The sequence below is a fragment of the Micropterus dolomieu genome, linkage group LG10, assembly GCF_021292245.1.
Source record: "Micropterus dolomieu isolate WLL.071019.BEF.003 ecotype Adirondacks linkage group LG10, ASM2129224v1, whole genome shotgun sequence".
Lineage (NCBI taxonomy): Eukaryota > Metazoa > Chordata > Actinopteri > Centrarchiformes > Centrarchidae > Micropterus > Micropterus dolomieu.
The window spans coordinates 20,283,655-20,303,538 of record NC_060159.1 but is presented as its reverse complement, the minus strand read 5'-3'; the positions used below and the strand labels follow the sequence as shown (position 1 = coordinate 20,303,538).

The window sequence follows — 19,884 nt, the reverse complement described above, 5'->3', positions numbered from 1 at the left end:
GAGGTTGCAATGTCTTTGATATTTTATATGTTCTACTTTTTAATGTAGTGTGCTTAACTGCAAGTAATTTCATCACACCAATTATTAAAAACACTGTAAGTGAGTTTGAGAAACTTGATTCATTTTACACAGGCTACATTGTGAACATTCTTCTCGTCACTCGTAGTTTCTAAGAACATATTGAAAGATGATTTCTCAACTGTAAAAATGCCTTCTCAGCAGCTATCTTGGTTACAACTCTGATGAAGATGTCTTTATCAATTGCCAATTTAAAGTACAGTCACATGCAAATGCTGTGGCACTCTTATGCATGCATGTGATGAGTCGTGCGCCCACCTCACAGGAGAGTCCAGAGTATCCGATTGGACAGTCACACTTTTCTATCTGATGTGCTTCCTCACTCTCTTTGGTTGGTCTGCCTTCCTCGGCCACTGTTAGACTGATTTCTGAAATACTGGAATAGAAAAAGAGAAGTCATCAATCAATTCAATACAGCAATGTAATACGGTAACAACTTTCCAACCGTCTTCTTTTGTATTTCTAATGGCACTGATTTGTTTCTGAATTCTGAAATTAAGATACTTGTCAAACAGGATATACCTGTTTTCATGTTTTTTCATGTATCATACTGGATATCCAGAGACAGCTATAATGATTATTTGCAGCAGGTTGTAATCTTTCTGCAGTAAAAATGGGGTTTTCCCACAGGTTAATCTTCTTTATTCAGCTACCAAATTTCATGTTTAAGAGTGGACCACACTATGCGGTGGTGTGGTTGTGTGTTTTACCGGCTGTGTCTCATCAAGTTGCCGTGTGATGCCTTAATTAGGATGTAGTCCACATAGAACAAAATATCCATGAAGTCCTCTCGAGTCATAGACCGGCCATCTGCGTACTTCCACTCATGCTGTACACACACACACACACACGCACGCACACACACAAACACACACAAACAAATATTAAATACACTTGACGAATCAATTTTCCCACTGCAGTCCATTACCAATGTAATAGACCCTGTTTGTATTGACTGACAGAGCTCGCCAAAACTAAGTGCAATCTATATTCTGTTTAGGTCTATTATTTTTGAAGCTGCGATTTAACAGTTTAAGTTATTTCTAAAACTCAAAATTCAAATAGTTTTTCTGTTATTTTTCAATATCCCACTTTCATCCAAAGCCTTACTGTACCTCTGTCATGTCAATCTCGTGGCGCGTGAGCTGACCAATCTGGAGTCCTGGAATGTGGCGTGTCATCAAGACATTGCGGTTAGGACCGCCCTTAATGATGACCTGGGGCTCATAGGAGGAAGGACCAGTTTCGTCTCTGGCTTCATAGTACACTGCGTATTTCAACTGCCCACCATATGCTGTGATCTAAAGAAAGATGTAGAGAATTGATTGAAGACATTATCAAGACTGTTCTGATTTTACAGTTTTGCCATACTGACAAACTTGATTTGGGATAAAAATATATAATAAATCTATATTAATATTTTGAAGGTCAGATAATTAAAAACGTTGGTGAGGTTTCCTACCATAGAGCCTCTGAACTGCTCCGGCAGTTTCCAGTAGTAGGGTTCAGAGAGAGTTGAGGTGACCAGCTCTGCATGAGCGAGGATCTCAGGGTGCTGGAAGCTCACTCCTCTCCTCGTCTCCACAGCGTTGGATTTATCCACCAGGGGGAGCACTGTCTGCTCTGGCTTCAGTGTTAACTAGGATGCACAACAATTATGACAATATTAATGTAATGTGTTGATCCTTGTGGATAAAACTAAATACTTTTTGTTGAAGTGAATATTATGATTCCCTGGAAATTGTTCATACTGTATTTTCTTCAACCTATAAAATTGTACTGGCCATAAATACTGTGAGTACTGAGCTTGTGGGTGGATACTTAAGACATGGAGTTTGCTGTACAAGTACTATGATTAGTTTATAAGGCGTTGAATGGCTACCAATAATGGATGTTCTGTTCTCAGTTACAAAAATGTAAGTTTTATAATTTTTAACTAGCACTGCAGGATTGGGATTAAGTAATTGACTCAGAAATTATACACCTTTCAGACACAGAATTTGTTACGCAGTAATATATATTACCATGCAGTCCTTGACAAACACTGAGCAACATATAGCATATGCACATATATGAATGGGTAGAAAGATTAATCATAAATTAAAACAAATAAGATATAGTACATGCCATAACGCAGACCTGTAAATGAGGCGTACATGGGTCCTGGAGTCATATGTGCAGTGTCAGTTTCTGTCTTTTCTCCTTCAGTCACACAATGTCCTCTTTTCCTCACTTCCTAATGACGCTGACACAAACAATGCTCCATCCATCGATTTCAAATGTTTTTTGTCTAAGACTCCAATCCATGGTATCTTGTTTCATCTGAAGGCACAGATGATTGTGACCCTAACTAATGAGGACAGATCTATGCAGCTCTAAAAACTGGGCAAATGAAAGCACCTTTTATAGAAGCATTTGACTGGAACATGACTAGATGCCTGCTTATCTCCAAATACTTCCAGGAAGATGTTTACCAAAAACATCTGTGGCAGCCTTTTTTGTGAGAAGACAAATTAATTTGAGGATGTATAGGCATTCTAGTCACTTTAAGTTTGATGATAATTATCTGTCATTTAATTGACAATGATCTATACTCTTCCTCTGATGGCATTTTAAATCCAATTGCAGTACATCTTGTGTAAACAAATCACTCCACTTCCTCAGCTTTAGTGAAGCCATACCTGAACAGTTTACAATGTATGATGTTTTTTGTACACTGGTTCAGTGCATTTGGGGCATCTTCTCAAATAGCACATTCTTTCAATAAGAAGTCCTGGAATTTTACAATTGTGTTATCTTTTAAAGTTGATTGTGTTGTGATTTGTCTTGCCAATTATGGATAAAGCCAACTTTTGCTACTTTTTATTTCAGCTAGAGTGAGGATTGCTCTTGTTGTTATTTCAATATTAGTGGTCAAAGTCAACTCATGTAAATTTATTTTCATTCTGAATATAGCTTAAAACTGGTGCCTCTTGCTCTCTGGCACATAAATCATATTTGAGTTATTACAGACAGTCTGAAGAATTTATAGCCCTTTCTTACTCATTCTGTCTCTCATTGTATGTGCTGATACTTCAATATTACTTGAATAATATCAAGGTCTATTATTGACTGTGGGTTGCAGTCGAGTGGACCAATTTAAAAGTAGATTCATCTGCCCAAGCCAGGATCTCTCACCCGTCACCATGGTCCAGCAGTGTTGATATGTTTATCTGTTGATCTGTGTGAATAATATCTAAGGCATTATGGAAGAGTGCTCTTTGGTTGAGTGGGCAGAATCTAAAATATATGAAGTTACTATAGCTTGGACATACTGGAAATATACTGGCACTGCATAAAAAGGAGGCAACCACACATGGAATGGGAAAGTATCTAGAGGAAGAAGTATGTAAACATTAGGTATATCTATTATTTTCATGTAGTGTTTACAAATTAAAGGGTAACTTTAGTATTTTTCATCCTCAACCCCATTTTTTAAATTGGTCCGGTATTGAGCAAGGTGCTGCAGTGAGACTGGGCTGTAACGTAATCCTTACGGGCAATTGCACTCCGCCAAGTACGTCCACTAAAGTGCTACTTTTTTCCACTGACAGGCTCAGATTGTTATTACACGTTTCTGACAACATCGTGGGAAGTATCCCTACAGAGATAGACCTTTTTTTAAAGAGTAAGATCCTTTTGTTTTATCAGTAACACAAAGCTACCAGAATCCATTGATAAAAACAGTAATTGTACCTCACAGAACATGTTGCTGGTCTACCAATGTTTCGGTCAGTTAGCTTGTGTTATTCTGTGACTTTGTTGTTTTTGTTTGTTTGTGTTATTGTAGGACTTTAATGTTTTAAAGAGTTAAAAATGTCAAAGCCTTACAATAGCACAAACTATCAGATCGAGTCAACTGTAAACCAGAGAAGAAAAATTGCTATTTTTGTCAAGGGAGTCTGGTGGTTTGACAATATGAGCATGTCAGCGGCAAAAACAAGCACTTTAGTGGACATACTTTGAAGAGACAGTCTTCGTTGCAGCCCTGTCTCCTGCTGCCTACTGCACCGAGCTCGCTTAATACCAAAACCGATTGTCCCAATTAGTCATATAGACAGAAAAACATGGGAAAATAAGGTCCAGATTGATAGCAAATCTCAAAGTTACCCTCTAATACTTTATAATTAAATAAAGTATTAATAAATAAATAAAGTATATCTTCTTATTTCAGGGGTTTATACATTTTCATTTCAACAATGTGCAAAGTAGCTCTTATAAGACATGAAATACATAACAATGCTTCATCCATCTGAAAACATAATAACTTTTAATTATTTAGAGGTAAAACTTCCAGACATGACATTATCTTTATGGAAAGAACCATAATGCTTGTGCAAAAATTTGCACCTGGTGTGTGAGATGGAGCAGTGGTAACGCACATTACAAAACAAGTTACAGACAAGTTAGAGACTATGTTTTAGGAAGTTAAGAGTTCATTTGATTTTTTTAGCCAACATTAGCTTGTTCAGGCTTTTGTTTTAATGTTTTCTTCATTTCTCACTTTAACACTCTATGACTGGATACGTTATGAAAAATTAATCTAGTTGGAAATGCTGCCATTTGTCAGGGGCAGCGCCTTTCTCTCCTTTAATAAGGTATTTTCCTGTCCTTTTCCTTATCTTATTAGTGATTTCATCTTATCTCAGATCTTTATAGATTTTACTGTATTATATTAGTGCAGATCTCCACAGTGGTATTTAACAACCAGTAAATATTCGTCCAATCACACACAGTTCTCCCATCAAATATAAAACAGGCTGTGTATGGCAGAATATGTGTGTGTGTGTACCTCTCCCCTCACTTCCCTGTAATCCCATGTAGTGTAAGTTTGTGTGTGTGAATGCATGTGCACTGTGTAGAGTGCATGTGTGTGCGCGCCCCACTCCACAGTGTAATCTCACGATTCAGTGGTTCAGAGAAAATCTCCCTCTTTCCAATAAACTCTCTATTTTTTCAGTCTTTCTCTCTCTCTGTCCAGCTCTGCGCCGTCTCTCTCTGTCAACAATAAATGAAGTGAATGTTTGTCGTTCAAATGAATCCTCTCGCCACCCTGCATCAGAAAACTCTACGGTTACCACGGAAACGCCAGTTCATTGCAGATGGCCACGGTTTCTGAGATGAGGGCCTTTATTAAAAACAGGCTGCCCCTCAACAACTGATTGCTAACTTGCTGGCTGACTGTCTGATGCTATCTGATATAGCTAAATACCTCTGTTTTCAACTTAGAGCGGGTATCTGTAATGTCCACGCTCATGTTTGTATTTTGATATATTAAAGCCAGCCGACAGCTAGGCTAGGCACGGCTCTGTAGATAGTAAAGCAAGTCTGTGAGGTGGCCCACCACTTTAGTCAAGAATTAAACATCTCAAAAAATGCTGTTTGGTTTGCCATAAAAATTTAGAATAGACATTTATAGTCCCTGGAGGATTATGTCTACTGACCTTGATGATCACCTGATTTTTCCTTAAGCGCGTCCAGCAGGCCAACATTTTAACTTATCTAGTTTTATATCTTAATATCTACTGGATGGATTGGCACAGGATTTTGTCCCGACATTCATGTTTCCTTAACTGTGTGACCTGATGATTTGGTCTCTTGACATTTCCTCTTACGCCACCCAGTGATTGACATTTGTGGTTTGACTTTTGGATGGACGACCTGGACATTTGTCATTTCATATCCACCTCAGGTTCAATAATAGCTCCTTTGATATCCTATATAATTCACTTAATGCCACAAAATTTTAATTTGACCTTTGACCTGTGACCTAATTTGACCTGTGTTTATTGCCAACCCTCATTCAAATAGGTTTTTGAGGATTTTAATATTATGTTAGAGAGCCATTTTTAGTATCAGAATTGGATTTGTGAAATTTTAATTTGTGTGAACATGGAATAAGTCATCTGATGAAACAGCTAACACCAATATATAGGCCTATTACACATTCCGGGCTTGATTTGGGAACAGAAAAAAAATTAAGAGAAATCATGACCCTTTACAAGCTCATGAAATGGGCTGGTATTCTCTTTTGATTCCCGTTTCATGGCCTATATATTTTTTTCACATTTTGACAAAGTGATCCTTCGCTAAGCCACGCCCCCCTTAGTTACTGTTACTTAGTCCGACAAACTGTCGGACCTGTAGGATTTTTATCACGGCACTGCCTCTGTCTATTACTTCACACCCTGGAGAAATATTGTCAATTTTTTTGAAAAATAGATCTCAGAAAGAAGCAGATAGTTTTGCAGTTGCATTGTGCATTTGAAGGTTGTATTCAGGCAGTCAAACTGATGTGAAAAAACATAAAGATAGAAGATAAAGCCTACCGATCAGAGAATAGGCCTAAAAGAGAACCACTGCATCACCTGACGACTGAAAGGACAACTATATTAAAAATGAACACTGTAAAGCTGGGTAGGTCGTTTTTCACTATTACAAGCAATTACAATAACAGTAGGGCTATATAAATTTATATTCAGTAGTAAGTTAGGTAGCGTTAGCTAAGTAACATTACATTAGGAACAATCCACAGCCTACATTTTCTAGATTTGTTTTAGGTTTTGGAAAGGGAATAAATTGTACTTCTCCTTTCAACCTCTCTGGGTAGCGAATGTAACTATTACAAGTGCCCCAGGAACAGTGTTTGGCCATATCTTGGAAAAATACAGCAAAAAAATAAAGCTAGAAAACGATGCCTTTTGCTTTAGAGTCAATGGAGCGCAGCCATGAAAGTATCTGACCTCAGTTAGAGCGAGACCTATACTGCCCTGTAAATGGTGAGCTGCGTATTCGGGGCGTGGCTTAACGAAAGGTCAATTTGCACTATTAAACATATGCCTACTGAAACTATTTTAGTATCAGTTCCTAATTGCAACTATCACTGTGTTACTTTGATACTGAAGAAAACTTTATTTTGTTTCAGGCAAGTTCCGAAACACCTTTCACTATGATTTCTAAGCATATTTATGGACGTTTCTTTAATGTCTGTGTATAATTTGACTACGTTATGACAGAGAGGAGTAAGATTTTTGACTAAAATACATGACAGCATCATTGCTTCATGTCTCTCCCTGCACACCTCCCATCCAGTTCTCCTTTAACCTTGTTAATTCACACATCAGTGGGGCAGAAAATCACACAGCAAGCAACATTTCTTATTACTAAGAATTCCCCCTGAATCAGTATGGACAGTATGTAAAAATCATCACAAAAAGTAATTATTTTCATAGTCAATTAATCTGTCAATTATTTCCTCTGTTAAATCAATTTGTTTTTTGGTCTAAAATGTCAGGGATTGGGATCAGTGAATCTCAGAGCCCAAGATGACGTCCACAACCCACAGAAATTCATAGATGAGTAAAGAAACCAGAAAATATTAAATTACATTAAAAATTTTCGTTAGATTCATCTATTATCAAAATATTTAGCGATTAATTTTATAATTAGACAACTAATGGATTTATCATTGCAGCTCTAGCACCAGCCTTGAATTGTGATCGTGCAATAGACAGTCCAAAGAGTGCCAATATTCCCAAGTACAGCACACCTATCCTATCTCTGTAAATATTAGCCCACCTTCTTTATATTTCTGAGCTAGCACCCATCGACCGCCACGAGGTAGGCTGTAAAAAACTAGCATGACTGATTTTTTACTGGGCAAAAGTTAAATTAGATCTAAAATAGATCTGATAACTTTAATTATTTGAACAAGCCTCTGATTGTCCATAGATGATGATTAATAAAGAACATGAAGCTTACAACATTGGCATTATGCAGGGTCAGTTGTAGGCAGCCAGCTATCAAATGTGTTGTTTCAGCAAGGAAGCTGGCACTGACAGTGTGTACAAAAAGTACCACTTACAGAAACCTACTAGTCAGATAAGTGTTTAACATATTAGAGGCCAGAGAGATCCCAAGTGAACGGCAATACAGACTGGCAACCTGTGGAGTCTAAATAAAGTTTCCAGAAAGTTGTTTTGCAACACTGTCTCACCCCTTATTTTCTTATAGTTCACAACAGTAACCAAAATCCCTAAATTGTCTCACAGTTCACTGTTGTTTTATTTCAACTCATGAATTGTTAGACAGATTCTTCCGGTTCTATTTTCACTGAAGCCAATGTGGCCAAATTTTGAGGTGATAGTTAAAGGTCACTTAAGTGTTATTGACTAAATGCTTAAAGCTACTTCTGTTAAACATTAACCATTAAAGGGAAAGAAGTAAAACAACTAATATATGTTTACTCACCCACATCCTGATGAGTCCTTGCGCCTCTGTACAGGACTGTGTCAGTCCATAACAGTAACACTTGCTGCAGCCAAGCGGGTTTCGCACAGACAACCCAAAGGTGTCTGGCTTACAGCGGTCACAGTTGTCTCCTTCCACATTTACCTTAATTTGCAAACACAGACAAACAAACATAGGCGAGCTAAGCTGTTGTGATAATTAAGAAACATTTTAACATTTAATTTAACAACAAATTCTCCTTTAGTGGAGAGCAAGCAGTGGAAGAAGGAAGTTGTATGAAAACAATGAAATCAGCTGGGGCTGTCCCTGACTAAGTATTTACGTAGTCGAATCAAAATTGTCAAGTCTTGCCTATAGTCGACTGATAGTCGAATCACAGGTGTCTGTGTGTTGGCGATTGTGCAGGTCTATGTTACCATAGACTGTATAAGGGGGTTACACACGTAGCTCCACTTTAATCTTGAGAAGCTGCACAGCTGCAGTCTCTACTTATTCGTCAGTGTAACTTTCACTGTACATTTGCAGCTAAACTGAAGCTTATTGTTGACCATTTTCTCTCTGCTCGCACCGGCCTTGTGCCGAGTTTTGCATGCGTGCCATGCAGTCGACAACTGTATGTATGTCGCGTTTCCTCGCAGGTCTATTTCAACTACTGTTTAAAATATTCTTTGTGTGGTTCATCAGTGGTGACAAATGATCACAATGTCTCTTCAACTAGTGTTCCTCTTCTGCCAATACATACCGACACATACAAACACACATACACACTACGCCCACACATGCGCACTGATACCCCTTCATTAAGGGTTTGTGTCACAATTTTGGATTTATTCACTCACTTTAAAAACCTTTATTAAAAGCTTCTTTCTTTTAACATGTTTTATATACAGCAGTATATGTTGATATTTATATCATAATAGGCTGTATATTAATTTATTTGGAGAAAACTGGTAGTTCTATCAGACGTTGAGCACCCCCATATCAGCGAAATGGTATCATCCTCTTTTCATAATGCCACTTCGAAGCTTCGACTGTGAGATTGACAGCAGAATCAGGCTCCGGCCATCGAAGCATTGAATCTTCTACTATTCGGGGTCAGCTCTAAAAGCAGCAAAATACACCCAGCTGATTAGTAGAACGTTGTATTATGTGGAACTTGAGGCTACAAACTACAATAATAAAAATAAACAAATGCAACTGTGGAAAGCATCTAATCATTTATTTTTACCAAACTATACACAATTAATAACAATGCAAGACTTAGTTGACTTACTTATAATTTGTTAACTTGAACTGCGTCACTTATTTTATATATTAAAAATATACCCAACCAATACATTTGATGCCTTGGCTGAATTGCGGTGGAGATGAGCATCTCAATGCAACGAATTGTTTACGTTTTGAGTAAATATGCTGAGAGCTGACTGGTCTAAAATGGGATGGTGGACAGGGCTGTGTATTAAGCATTCTCCCTGCTAAGAAGAGGCTTACAGCACTGTCAACAAAATGTCATCCAATTAACGCTGAGTTCTGTCAAAACGTCCTGCAGGTTAGTGAGTAAGAACCAAGGACAAGGACTGAAGGTATAGTGAATGAACCTAGAACGTCAAATTTAGTACTCTACATTTTCAGCATTTGTCACATAAAAAGGAGGTCGTTATGTCATTACTAGAAATAATCATCAGTTCACTTATTTAAATATTTTTTCAATAAATTATTTTTTTGTTTAGTCTATAAAGTCTCACAAACCCAAAGTTATTCAATGTGCAAAAGCTTTCAAATAAACAAAAAATATATGATATTTACACGTATACAAATCTGGTAATGATGATACATACTTATTTCTAAACAACACAGAAGAAAAAAATGTATGTTGATATATATTGTATGTACATGTGTGACAGCATATGGAGGCCTTCACGCAGAGATGCCTGTCTTACTCAGTTCTATGGCATTTACTTAAATAACTACACATTAACACACATGCACACATACATTATAAAAAGCAAACTATAAAAAACACTTTTACTCTAAACATACACAGATAAAAGGATGGGGAACCAAGTGTAATAGGTTTTAAATCTGCATTGACATTTAAAATCCAAACCATCATCTCACATCATGTCGGGAGGTGACCAAGTAAAAGTGTGTGTATTTTTGTGAGAGTATCCTGTACCTTGCAGCTACACTTTCCTGTTCGATCAGCACAGGCGCAGACCTCCCTCTCCAGGTCGCAGGTCTGACTGTCCGATCCTGAGATGTTACACTCGCACTGGGTGCACTGTGGGGAAACGGGGATGCAGACAATGCCAACCTTCTGTTATCAACAATACAGCAGGCTGAGAGAGGAGGTACCAGAGTGTGTCCTAGCTTTATGCTTCACCAAACCATTAAACTTTACTCCAAAATGAAAATGTTGCCATTATCTTCTCACTCCCATGTCAGTCGAACAACTGAAGTTCAGACGAACACCAAACACAGAGTTGTCCAGTTATTTTTGAGTTCCAAAAATGACCATGAAATTTCTCTCAACACTGACTTTGCAACAGGATCATTGATTTTTTTTTAATTCTGTTGCCGTGCTATTAATGAAAAACTATTCACCGTTTCTCAACCTTACATACAGCTACACAAATAAACAATAAATACCATTTTGAAGTCTCTTTTTTTTAAGTATGTTGTCTTCAAATTTAGAAAATGTAAATGAAACAGAACATTTGGTGGAAAAGTAAAATTTTACTTCTGGTGGTCAGGTGATTCAAGTGTCATGTTATGTTTCTTCAAAATCAGTTTGTAAATCGGGTGCCTATTGGTATGAAGGGTAAATAATGTCACCATTCTGAATTGTCCTACTCGCATGTGTTGTTGAAATACACCTGTAGCCAGTATCTTACAGTATATTTTATCTACAGCATGTTGTTCATCTTTCCATTTTAAGTCAGGTACACAGAAAAAGTTTGTCTCTGTTGTGAAGAGAAATTAAGATCTAAAGAAAACCACTCATGTGATGACACTATCAGGCTTCTATAAATCAGGTTTTATAGAAGCCTGATAGTGTCATCACATGAGTGGTTTATTTTATGTTTATTAAATCCATAATTGTCATGTTTATGAAAACCTCTCCCTTCTCCTGGGGAGTTGAACGTCGCACAGACATTCAACTCCCCAATGCTCAAGTCCCATCAGAGATCATCTCTCTACTTTCCATAAAAGAAAAGCACACCTTGTGATAAAAATAGTAGTATTAGCAGTGTTGACATGGATCGTTTACCTGAGGAAAGTCTCTGTATCCAATTTGACATTCATTGCATTTCTCTCCTCTGAAGGAGTCGCGACAGAAGCAGCAGCCTGTGTTGACGTTACACTGCTGGGTGACTGAGCCAATCACACTGCAACCACACTCCTGCATACACAAACAGAGATTTTTCATCAAGTGCAATGCAAACATTTGTCTTTGTGTGTTTGTGCAAACAACAGTCAACCTGGAACCAAGACACATATATAGTTTTATTTGACTTCAATGGAGCTTAAAGATGAGTTTGCATGTCTTCACAGATGATTTTGAATTAAGACAGCTGTGTCTTTACATGGAAAGGTACATGTACAGTATGTGTAACTGGAGTGAAATCACTTGAAACTCACCCATTAACACCACAGTGCAGTGGTAGAATAACGTTCTTAATAAAAACAATCGCTGACCAACATTGGATGTTGTTACAATTGACAAATGTCTCAATTAAAGATGAAAATACCACAAAAATAGATTACTGGTATATGTGCTATGAAGCAAAAGCTGTAAATTCCAGTCTGGTGAAATGAGAAGTGTGGCTGAATGAAGATCTTCAGTGCAGAATTAACTCTGCTGGTGTAGACTGAACACAGAGTTAGATCACTTCTTTCAGTATGTCACTGTTAATAAGTGTTGATTTTCAGTGATATTTTGTATTTATTGGTCAAATGTATAATATGATATTCACAATTCATAGTTAAATGTTTCTCACTGAATTTGCTGTGTGTATCTATTTTGCTCAGTTCCACTGTGTTTTACTTTGTTCTGTTGTCTTTATACCTTTTTATGTTTGTTTGGTACCACTAAGATCTGTTGCATCCCTCTTTGTTGTCCTGGCGTACTCTTCTGGATCAATCTGCTGTTAAACTGAGTCTTGCAGTACCTTCGTGTCCAAGACTCTGGACACAAAGGTACTGCTAATACTCTACTGCTACATCTAGTAGTTTACTGTTATTGCTGCCTCTTGGCCCTTTGGTGAGAAAGTTCCAGTGCAACAATTATTTTTTAAAACACAAAGTCAAAAGTTACAAAACAGAGAAGCAGAGGAACTGGGAATGATAGTCACAGAAAGAAAGGTGATAAAGAGGAGGGAATACAGACAAAGGGCTGTGTGAACAAGCAGTGTGATAATGTGAGAACAAAGTATGGGAGGAAGCACACATAAAAGAGTGGAGGAAGGAAAATAAGAAAGGGGGGGCAGGTGAAATGGAGCTAAAAAAAGAGAAGGATGTATAGACATTGAGATGTAACTACAAAAATGCTAGTGGGGAAAACAACAAGTGGTAAACAGCTGTATTAGAAAAAGGCAAATTAGCTTAGACTTATACATGTGTAAACTACGGAGTCCCCCTAGGCCCAAAAATAAATTCTAATTACCTTGTGGCCTCAAGATATTATCTGGTTTTAATAAGCACCTGTTTATAGTGTATTTACCTTTACTATACACATTTTGGGGTTATGGTAGTAAGGTAATAAATTGTGTTGTATTTGTGTGTTGTAAAATGTGGTAACTTATTATTTAGACTATACTGAGTATGTACAAACGAAGTCTATGTTGATTAACATATAGAACATTATATTAGAAACTAAAGTATTTACTCATCACTAACAGGGTTCAAATAATTTCTGAAAAATTTTAATTACTCAGAGAGGTTCAGTAAGCTTCAGTTTTTCATTGTCTGCAAAACTTTTGTCAAATGGACCAATTATTAATCTCTTTTTTTACACAGCACGTGTGCCGTGTGTTTGCTAAGCCTCTCCACGTGTCACTCCAACTACTGTAGGTTACACAAACACAAGGTTAACACATCTGCCCTGCAAATACACCTTCCGCCTACCTTGCATCCAGTTATGATATCGTGGCCCCAGTGGTTGGGAGCACAGCGGTCGCACCTCTCACCAATAGTGTTTGGAGGACAGATACACTGCCCTGTGTTAGCATCACAGTTATTCCCCACATGACTGCACTGACACGCTGTAGGAAGAAAGGAGAGGAGCGAAAGTATATTTTAAATGGCTTTGAATAACCTAAAGACAAATAAGTGGTTTACCTGCAAAAAAAACAACAACAAACAAACAAAAAAACAAATATCAACTAACATCACTTATTTCTTCTAGTTCTCAACAATTGCACAGTTTTTCTTTCACGACATGACATGCTGGCTGGCAGATTAAAAACAGAAATAAAAACAATGTGTTGAAAAAAGGAGCGAGAGCCTGCTACATTTTGCTGAACACTTAAACCTAGAGGGAAACATTTTGTTAACAGTGTGCACAAAAATGGACTGTTTTGTCAAACTGTTATATGACACCTTCCACAAAAGTAAAAGTGGAAATGTTTATTAGATTTATTTTATATGTATTTATTTGTTTGTTTGACAGGGACAGCGCACAGCTTCTTCACTGTACCAGAGTTAGCCATAAGCTAATTTACATCTGTAGTCTCTGGGCAGGAAACGGAGAATAACACTGTAGTGTAAAGACACATTTACAAGGCAGTGCATATTCACCATACATCAACAACAACAGGATTCCACAACATTAACACACATAATGTGTTTGCGTTTATGGGTAATGGTGATTGATAAAGGTGAATTCTGAGTGAATATTAATTTTTGTGGACTAGCCATCATAAAATTGTTTCTTATAGGAAGCTGAAAGGGTAATTTATTGAGTTAATGCATAAAGACTTGTTTAGAGTAACACCCATAATCCCCCAGTGCTATTCATTTAAATTTACCAGCTACCAATTGAATCTTCACTCAATTACCACCATTCCTCAGAAAACACAATGGCCACTGACACAGGACTCTCTTTTCCGCAGTGTAAAGTACGCTGGTTGATTTGAAATGTTAATGTTAATGAAATTTGAAGTCATCTTTGAAGGAGAGTTGCTTTATTTTGTTAATATTTCAAATCGATTGAATTAATGAAGTGTAGTGGACAACAGTGTGGATTTGTGCATTTTATATTAAATAAATTTGGAGCTACTCCAAATTCCTCTTTTCCTCTCCCAGAGAGGAGCAGGGGGGTTGAGATCAACTTTCAACAGACGGCTGAAGAGACCCCAACAGAATGGGGGTGGAGGTCACTCTCACTAAGTGCTATTCATGACAGTTGATCGTAAAACTGGCCACCTTTGACAAAAGCCGAGATAAGCCTCTCGGTGCCTGAATTGTTAAAATGACAAAGAAATTAACCAGAGATTACAAACAGCCTATCGGAACTGTCCTTGGAGGGGGGCAGGAAACCCTAAACTGCCCCCCCACACACACGTAACCGTGGCAACTGACCTTGCTCTGTGTTTCATTACCCCATCAAAGGGATACTCCTTGTCACACCCAGGTGACAAAATCCAGAGCACCACAGACCGTCCTGAACTTTGTGTAAACAAAGACTGCAGTCTCCAAAGACTCAAAGCATTAACTGTTTAATTAAATCTTTTACTTACTTGATTACGTTTGCCTCTATTTGAGTAGATATGTTACCATGTTGTTGCTATCTGTTGTTGATATTATTGCTGAAAAGAATCTAAATAAGTTACTTTTGCAGTGTTTTTATTTTCAGCAAGATTAAGGACACTCCTTCATCTTATGTGTGTACCAATGCATCTTATGTGTGTACCAATGCTTGTTCACAATACTTTCTCACACAATTCCTTTAGAAATGATGATAAAGAAATGTCATATTATACTCTATTAATTGCCGGCTTGAATTTAAGGCTAAATAACCTCCCAGTTCCTAAGGAAAGATTGTTTTTGGATTAATCTAAGCTTTCCTCATGTAACCTGAGCTCCCCCAAGTGGACGAAATAAGTATTACATACCATTGTCGGAAACGCCATTAATGTATAAATGTCACTCATTTATCATGACCAATATTTTTGACAATTGTTTTCCTGTTACCAAATGCTTAACTTAGAACGGTACAACTGTTTGACCACTGAGGTTTGATTGTGGAAAATATTTGATTATAATACGCGCAAATAGATTTTCTTTTCTTTTATATACATTAAAAGTTTAGAAAGGCAGTCCCTCGAGAAACCGGAAACTGACCTCTGGGGAACCACGCTCCAGACAACAAAAGAGCGACACACGATGTTGCCCTCTCTCTCTTCTTCTCCTCGTGCTCTGGTTTTCCGCTCTGCTCTCTGGACGCTTCGGCACGCATCCGGCGTGCCTCTCCCGGCAACGCCCTAAGAATTCGACCAGAGCAACGAAGCCTTTGTTTGCTTGAAGCTACACACGTGAAGTGCTGCAACATCGATTTGTCCCTCAGTTCCAGCAACTTTACTTGTTTTATTTTCTTTCTTTCTTTTGTTTTGTTAAAGTTATCAGTCCGTTAAGTTACACTGGTCTAATTCAGGAACGACCAAGTTCCCATTTTAAGCTTTTTCGTCGAGCCAACTTCACAGAGGTCAGACCAAGCCACGTGGTCTCGCCAGCGGCAACGAAGGAAACCTGAAAACAGACGAATTGCCAGACGGAGGACGGCTCAACCCTTGAGGTTTTTCTTCAGACACGGAGAACCCCGGAGAATCCTTAGCAAAAAGCCAGGATCGGGCAGCTAGCGTGGGACCCGTACAACAAGCCAAAGCAGGCCGCCGACAAGCAGTAAGACCAAACAAAACATTCTGTGGTCAGGGATATCCCATAGTGTTAATATTGTCTATTTAACTCCTAAACTCGTAGCTTACTTTCATTAGTTCTCCTCTGCCGTATGAGTCAAATGCTTCCCACAATCGAACCTCCATTCTCATTTAGCCATTGCTTATTTTCCCTGATGTATTTTAACCACCTTTTTATATCACCTTAGTTAGTTATTAAATTCACTGTAACCAAGGAATTGTGTGTGTTGACTATTTCCACGTCCCTGCCAAGAGAATTGACCCTTTAGATATGAGACTGACTGATTGATTTAAGATAATTGAGCGATTATATTCGAACTAACTGATCACTAGTGAATAATTATTATATTATAATTATATATAATTATTATTATATAATTATTATTAAAAGCTACCTAGAGGTCCGGAGACTCTAGGATAATAACAACTCCAGTGGTGCCCCGAAACGAGAGATTTTTATATTTTATGAATATTAAAATTCATAATTGGGTATTCTCATAAATTTATTAAAATTCATAGCTAGCTTTAGACATGCTACAGAAGTTTCCTGAAACTTAATGGAATGGCACCTGATTCATTTATGTACATTTTTATTTTTTTTTTTACCTTTCTTTTATTTTAAGTTTCATCTGATCTGATCTGTCATTTTTCTATTATGACTTGCCTGCAGTAAATTCACTGGAACATTAAAAACAATCCAGCATATTTTTCCCTGATGAATCAAGGCAAATAATTCCCAGTCCTATCTTGTATTTCTGCTGTATGATCAGGGTTTCTGGCTAACCTATTACTGTTCTCCTTGGCTGTCAATAGTGGTTGGCATCAATAATATATTACATAAGGAGATTTGTGGGTAAAGCTATTCATAGTCCTAGTTGGGTTACGTGGATGCTTAATCCTCATTTTGGGCACCACAAGTTTGCTGCACCTGCTGCCTGGGATGCCAAGTTTTTAGGGCATAGGATTTAATAATTTGAAGACATTCCTTTAGAAAAAGAATCTGAGCTGGAATAGAAATTTTTCAAACGAAAGTCTTTTCAGATGACGTAACACACCCTCAGGCAACTATAGTGAAAATCCTCAGATCTTGCAACAAACAGCTAACTGATTTCAGAAGTACAATTTTTGATCAGTTCGCTGGTGATACATTGTTGTGTACAGGTCTCTCATATCCTTTCATTTTTTTACCAAGCATTTATTGATGAGGCTCATTTCTATTGAAAGGGATTTCCCGGTAAATTAGACAAAATTCGATTTGATTCATTTAAATTATCTGTCCCTTAAACATCCTTCACACACAGTATAATAATTATCAGCTGTTTTGCTTGTTCACTAGCCAAGATGAATAAGAAATCTTTTAGCTCCATAATTTATGGGTCAAATCATTATTATTCTCTGTGTTCAACCTTCAAAGATGGTCATATCAATCAGCAGCTAGTTTCTCTTAGCAACATTTCATCCTTCGACTGTCTTGTAGACACAATACTTAGTCTTGATTCTCTAATTTTACAGATCTCCCTCCCATCTTTCATTTGTTCCCTCCATCATCTAAATAGTATGATGGAGGATGGATGTATGTATGTATGGATGGGTGCGTTGTTTGATATAGTTATAGCTTTTGCTAAGATGCATGTTTTATAACCCTGGGGAAAATTGCATAAGTATTTCTAAAACATGGTGCAATGTCAAAAATACATGATCATCAATGGCAAAGAAATGATGAGTTCTTCATAATTTCTGTGAGTCTGACTTTTACAAGATAGGAAGTTTGTGGTTTCTGCACAAAACTGATGATATTTCAAACTAAGTACTGTGAAGTTACAGTATAGATGCAAACTGTATTATATCCATGTGAAATTGGAACAGGAAGAAATGCCTACACTGACAAAGTACCATATTTTGAAACATAATGCTGAACTCATTTAACTAAAGCCAGCGGCTCACATTCATAACAATTTTGCCATGTTTTGCTTTGATGATGTTCAGCTTTGTCCTGCTTGTGAGAAAAAAAAGATTTTGCTTTGCAATTAATTATAAATATAATTGTAATAATTGTAAAACCGCTTATAACTTATAACGTGTGCATTTTTGACAAAACATTTTTTCAGTAAAATGTCTCTGCAGACAATTTGCGTAAACTTTAAATTAAAAAGAAAGAACCAAGCAGCAGTTCAATAAGGACAGCATTTTGCAACTGCTGACATTACTTTCATAAACACAAGACAAATCTACATGCTTTGATGTTGTCAGGATTTCACATGGATGGTATACTTTTGTTCTGTGGGCTGATGCCAGGGTTAGCCCACTTCCTCTCCCCCTTCTACCCCACTGTCTATGCTTACGTGTGCAGCCGCCCTCCTGGAAGTTGAAAAATCCTCGTGAGCAACGGTCACATTTGGGTCCGCTGACGCCTGGCTGACACCGACACTGACCATTTTCATCACAGTCAAATGACTTAGAACCAAACGAGTTACAGTGACACGGGACACACACTCCACCTGTGGTGATGCCATGAGTTTGAGGCTGGAAAAACACAATTACAGACAAGGAAAAAGGGGTTTTAAATGAAGTTGGGAAAAGGTATAAGGGGTAAAACAAGTTGCAGACACACTCAAGCAACTTAAAGTTCTATTAATAGGTTATAATAACATGAGATGCAAGACTTGTTTCTGATGATTTAATGAAACAGAAGAGCGAACAAAGGATTATGTATTTGTGACTTTGTAATATTTTCAAGATTTTTGATTCTTTTCAAGGTATTATTCTGGGATAAAGAGAGAAGTGAATTTCATATTGTCTTTGTCTTAATTAAGTAAAAATTAAGTAGACAACTAAAAACTGGGGCCTCTGAATGCCTGACAGTCTGAAAATGTCTTCTTGTTGCTGAAAAGGAAAATAAAACAATGCCATGCATTTTGATTCATCAGACTGGACCCAGACATTCTTAAAACTGCCCCTTTAGCTACATACAGTATGCTGACCAAGACATTATTAACAAATCTTCTGAAATGTTGCCAGAGAGAAATATTTAAATTAGGTGAAATAGGTGTAGTTCAGCTAAAAATGAACAAAAATAAATTAGCTTCCTGAATGTAGAATGAGGCTACCTCTGAAAAATTTATGAACATCATGATTTGCCAAAGAATGACATTTACAACACCTATTCAGCAACAAACATCTTGAATTACCAAAAGAGGTGACATTTTTTGGTCTCATTGGTTTCAAAATGTGTTAAAGATTGCTCATATTGTGTATGCTAACACATGATGCATTACTGCTTACACTCAGCAGCATCTTCAAATGGATATGTCTGTCACAGAAAGACACAGAAACAGCCATGCTAGTAAAACCCTTACATAGAACACATGTGACAGACACCTCCCTTTCCATGCAGTGATTTAAAAATTCTGCCCTCAAACCATCACATCCATAAACATAAAGAGTGTGAAGCTTGACACATGTAAAATGTGTCTTAAACCTGTTCTTCTCACGAATGTCTGTACATCTGTAACATTTTTGCACACCAAGTAAACACACCCATGCTACTTAAAACACACCACTGTCATCAACATGCAGCGGGTGTTACCCCTGTCTTAGGCCT

General features: G+C 37.5%; 1 protein-coding gene across 1 annotated transcript in view; it reads right to left on the bottom strand.

The window, feature by feature from the left end:
- The window catches only part of lama2 (laminin, alpha 2), a 196,063-nt gene that overhangs the window by 47,032 nt on the left and 129,147 nt on the right, over positions 1-19,884 (bottom strand). Inside the window, exons 23-31 of the mRNA XM_046061408.1 lie at positions 18,626-18,806; positions 13,495-13,631; positions 11,639-11,770; positions 10,544-10,648; positions 8,368-8,511; positions 1,541-1,717; positions 1,194-1,379; positions 789-907; positions 337-454 (exon numbers count right to left, since the gene is read on the bottom strand). Coding sequence (XP_045917364.1) covers positions 337-454; positions 789-907; positions 1,194-1,379; positions 1,541-1,717; positions 8,368-8,511; positions 10,544-10,648; positions 11,639-11,770; positions 13,495-13,631; positions 18,626-18,806 — 1,299 coding nt within the window. The remainder of the gene's footprint in view (positions 1-336; positions 455-788; positions 908-1,193; positions 1,380-1,540; positions 1,718-8,367; positions 8,512-10,543; positions 10,649-11,638; positions 11,771-13,494; positions 13,632-18,625; positions 18,807-19,884) is intronic.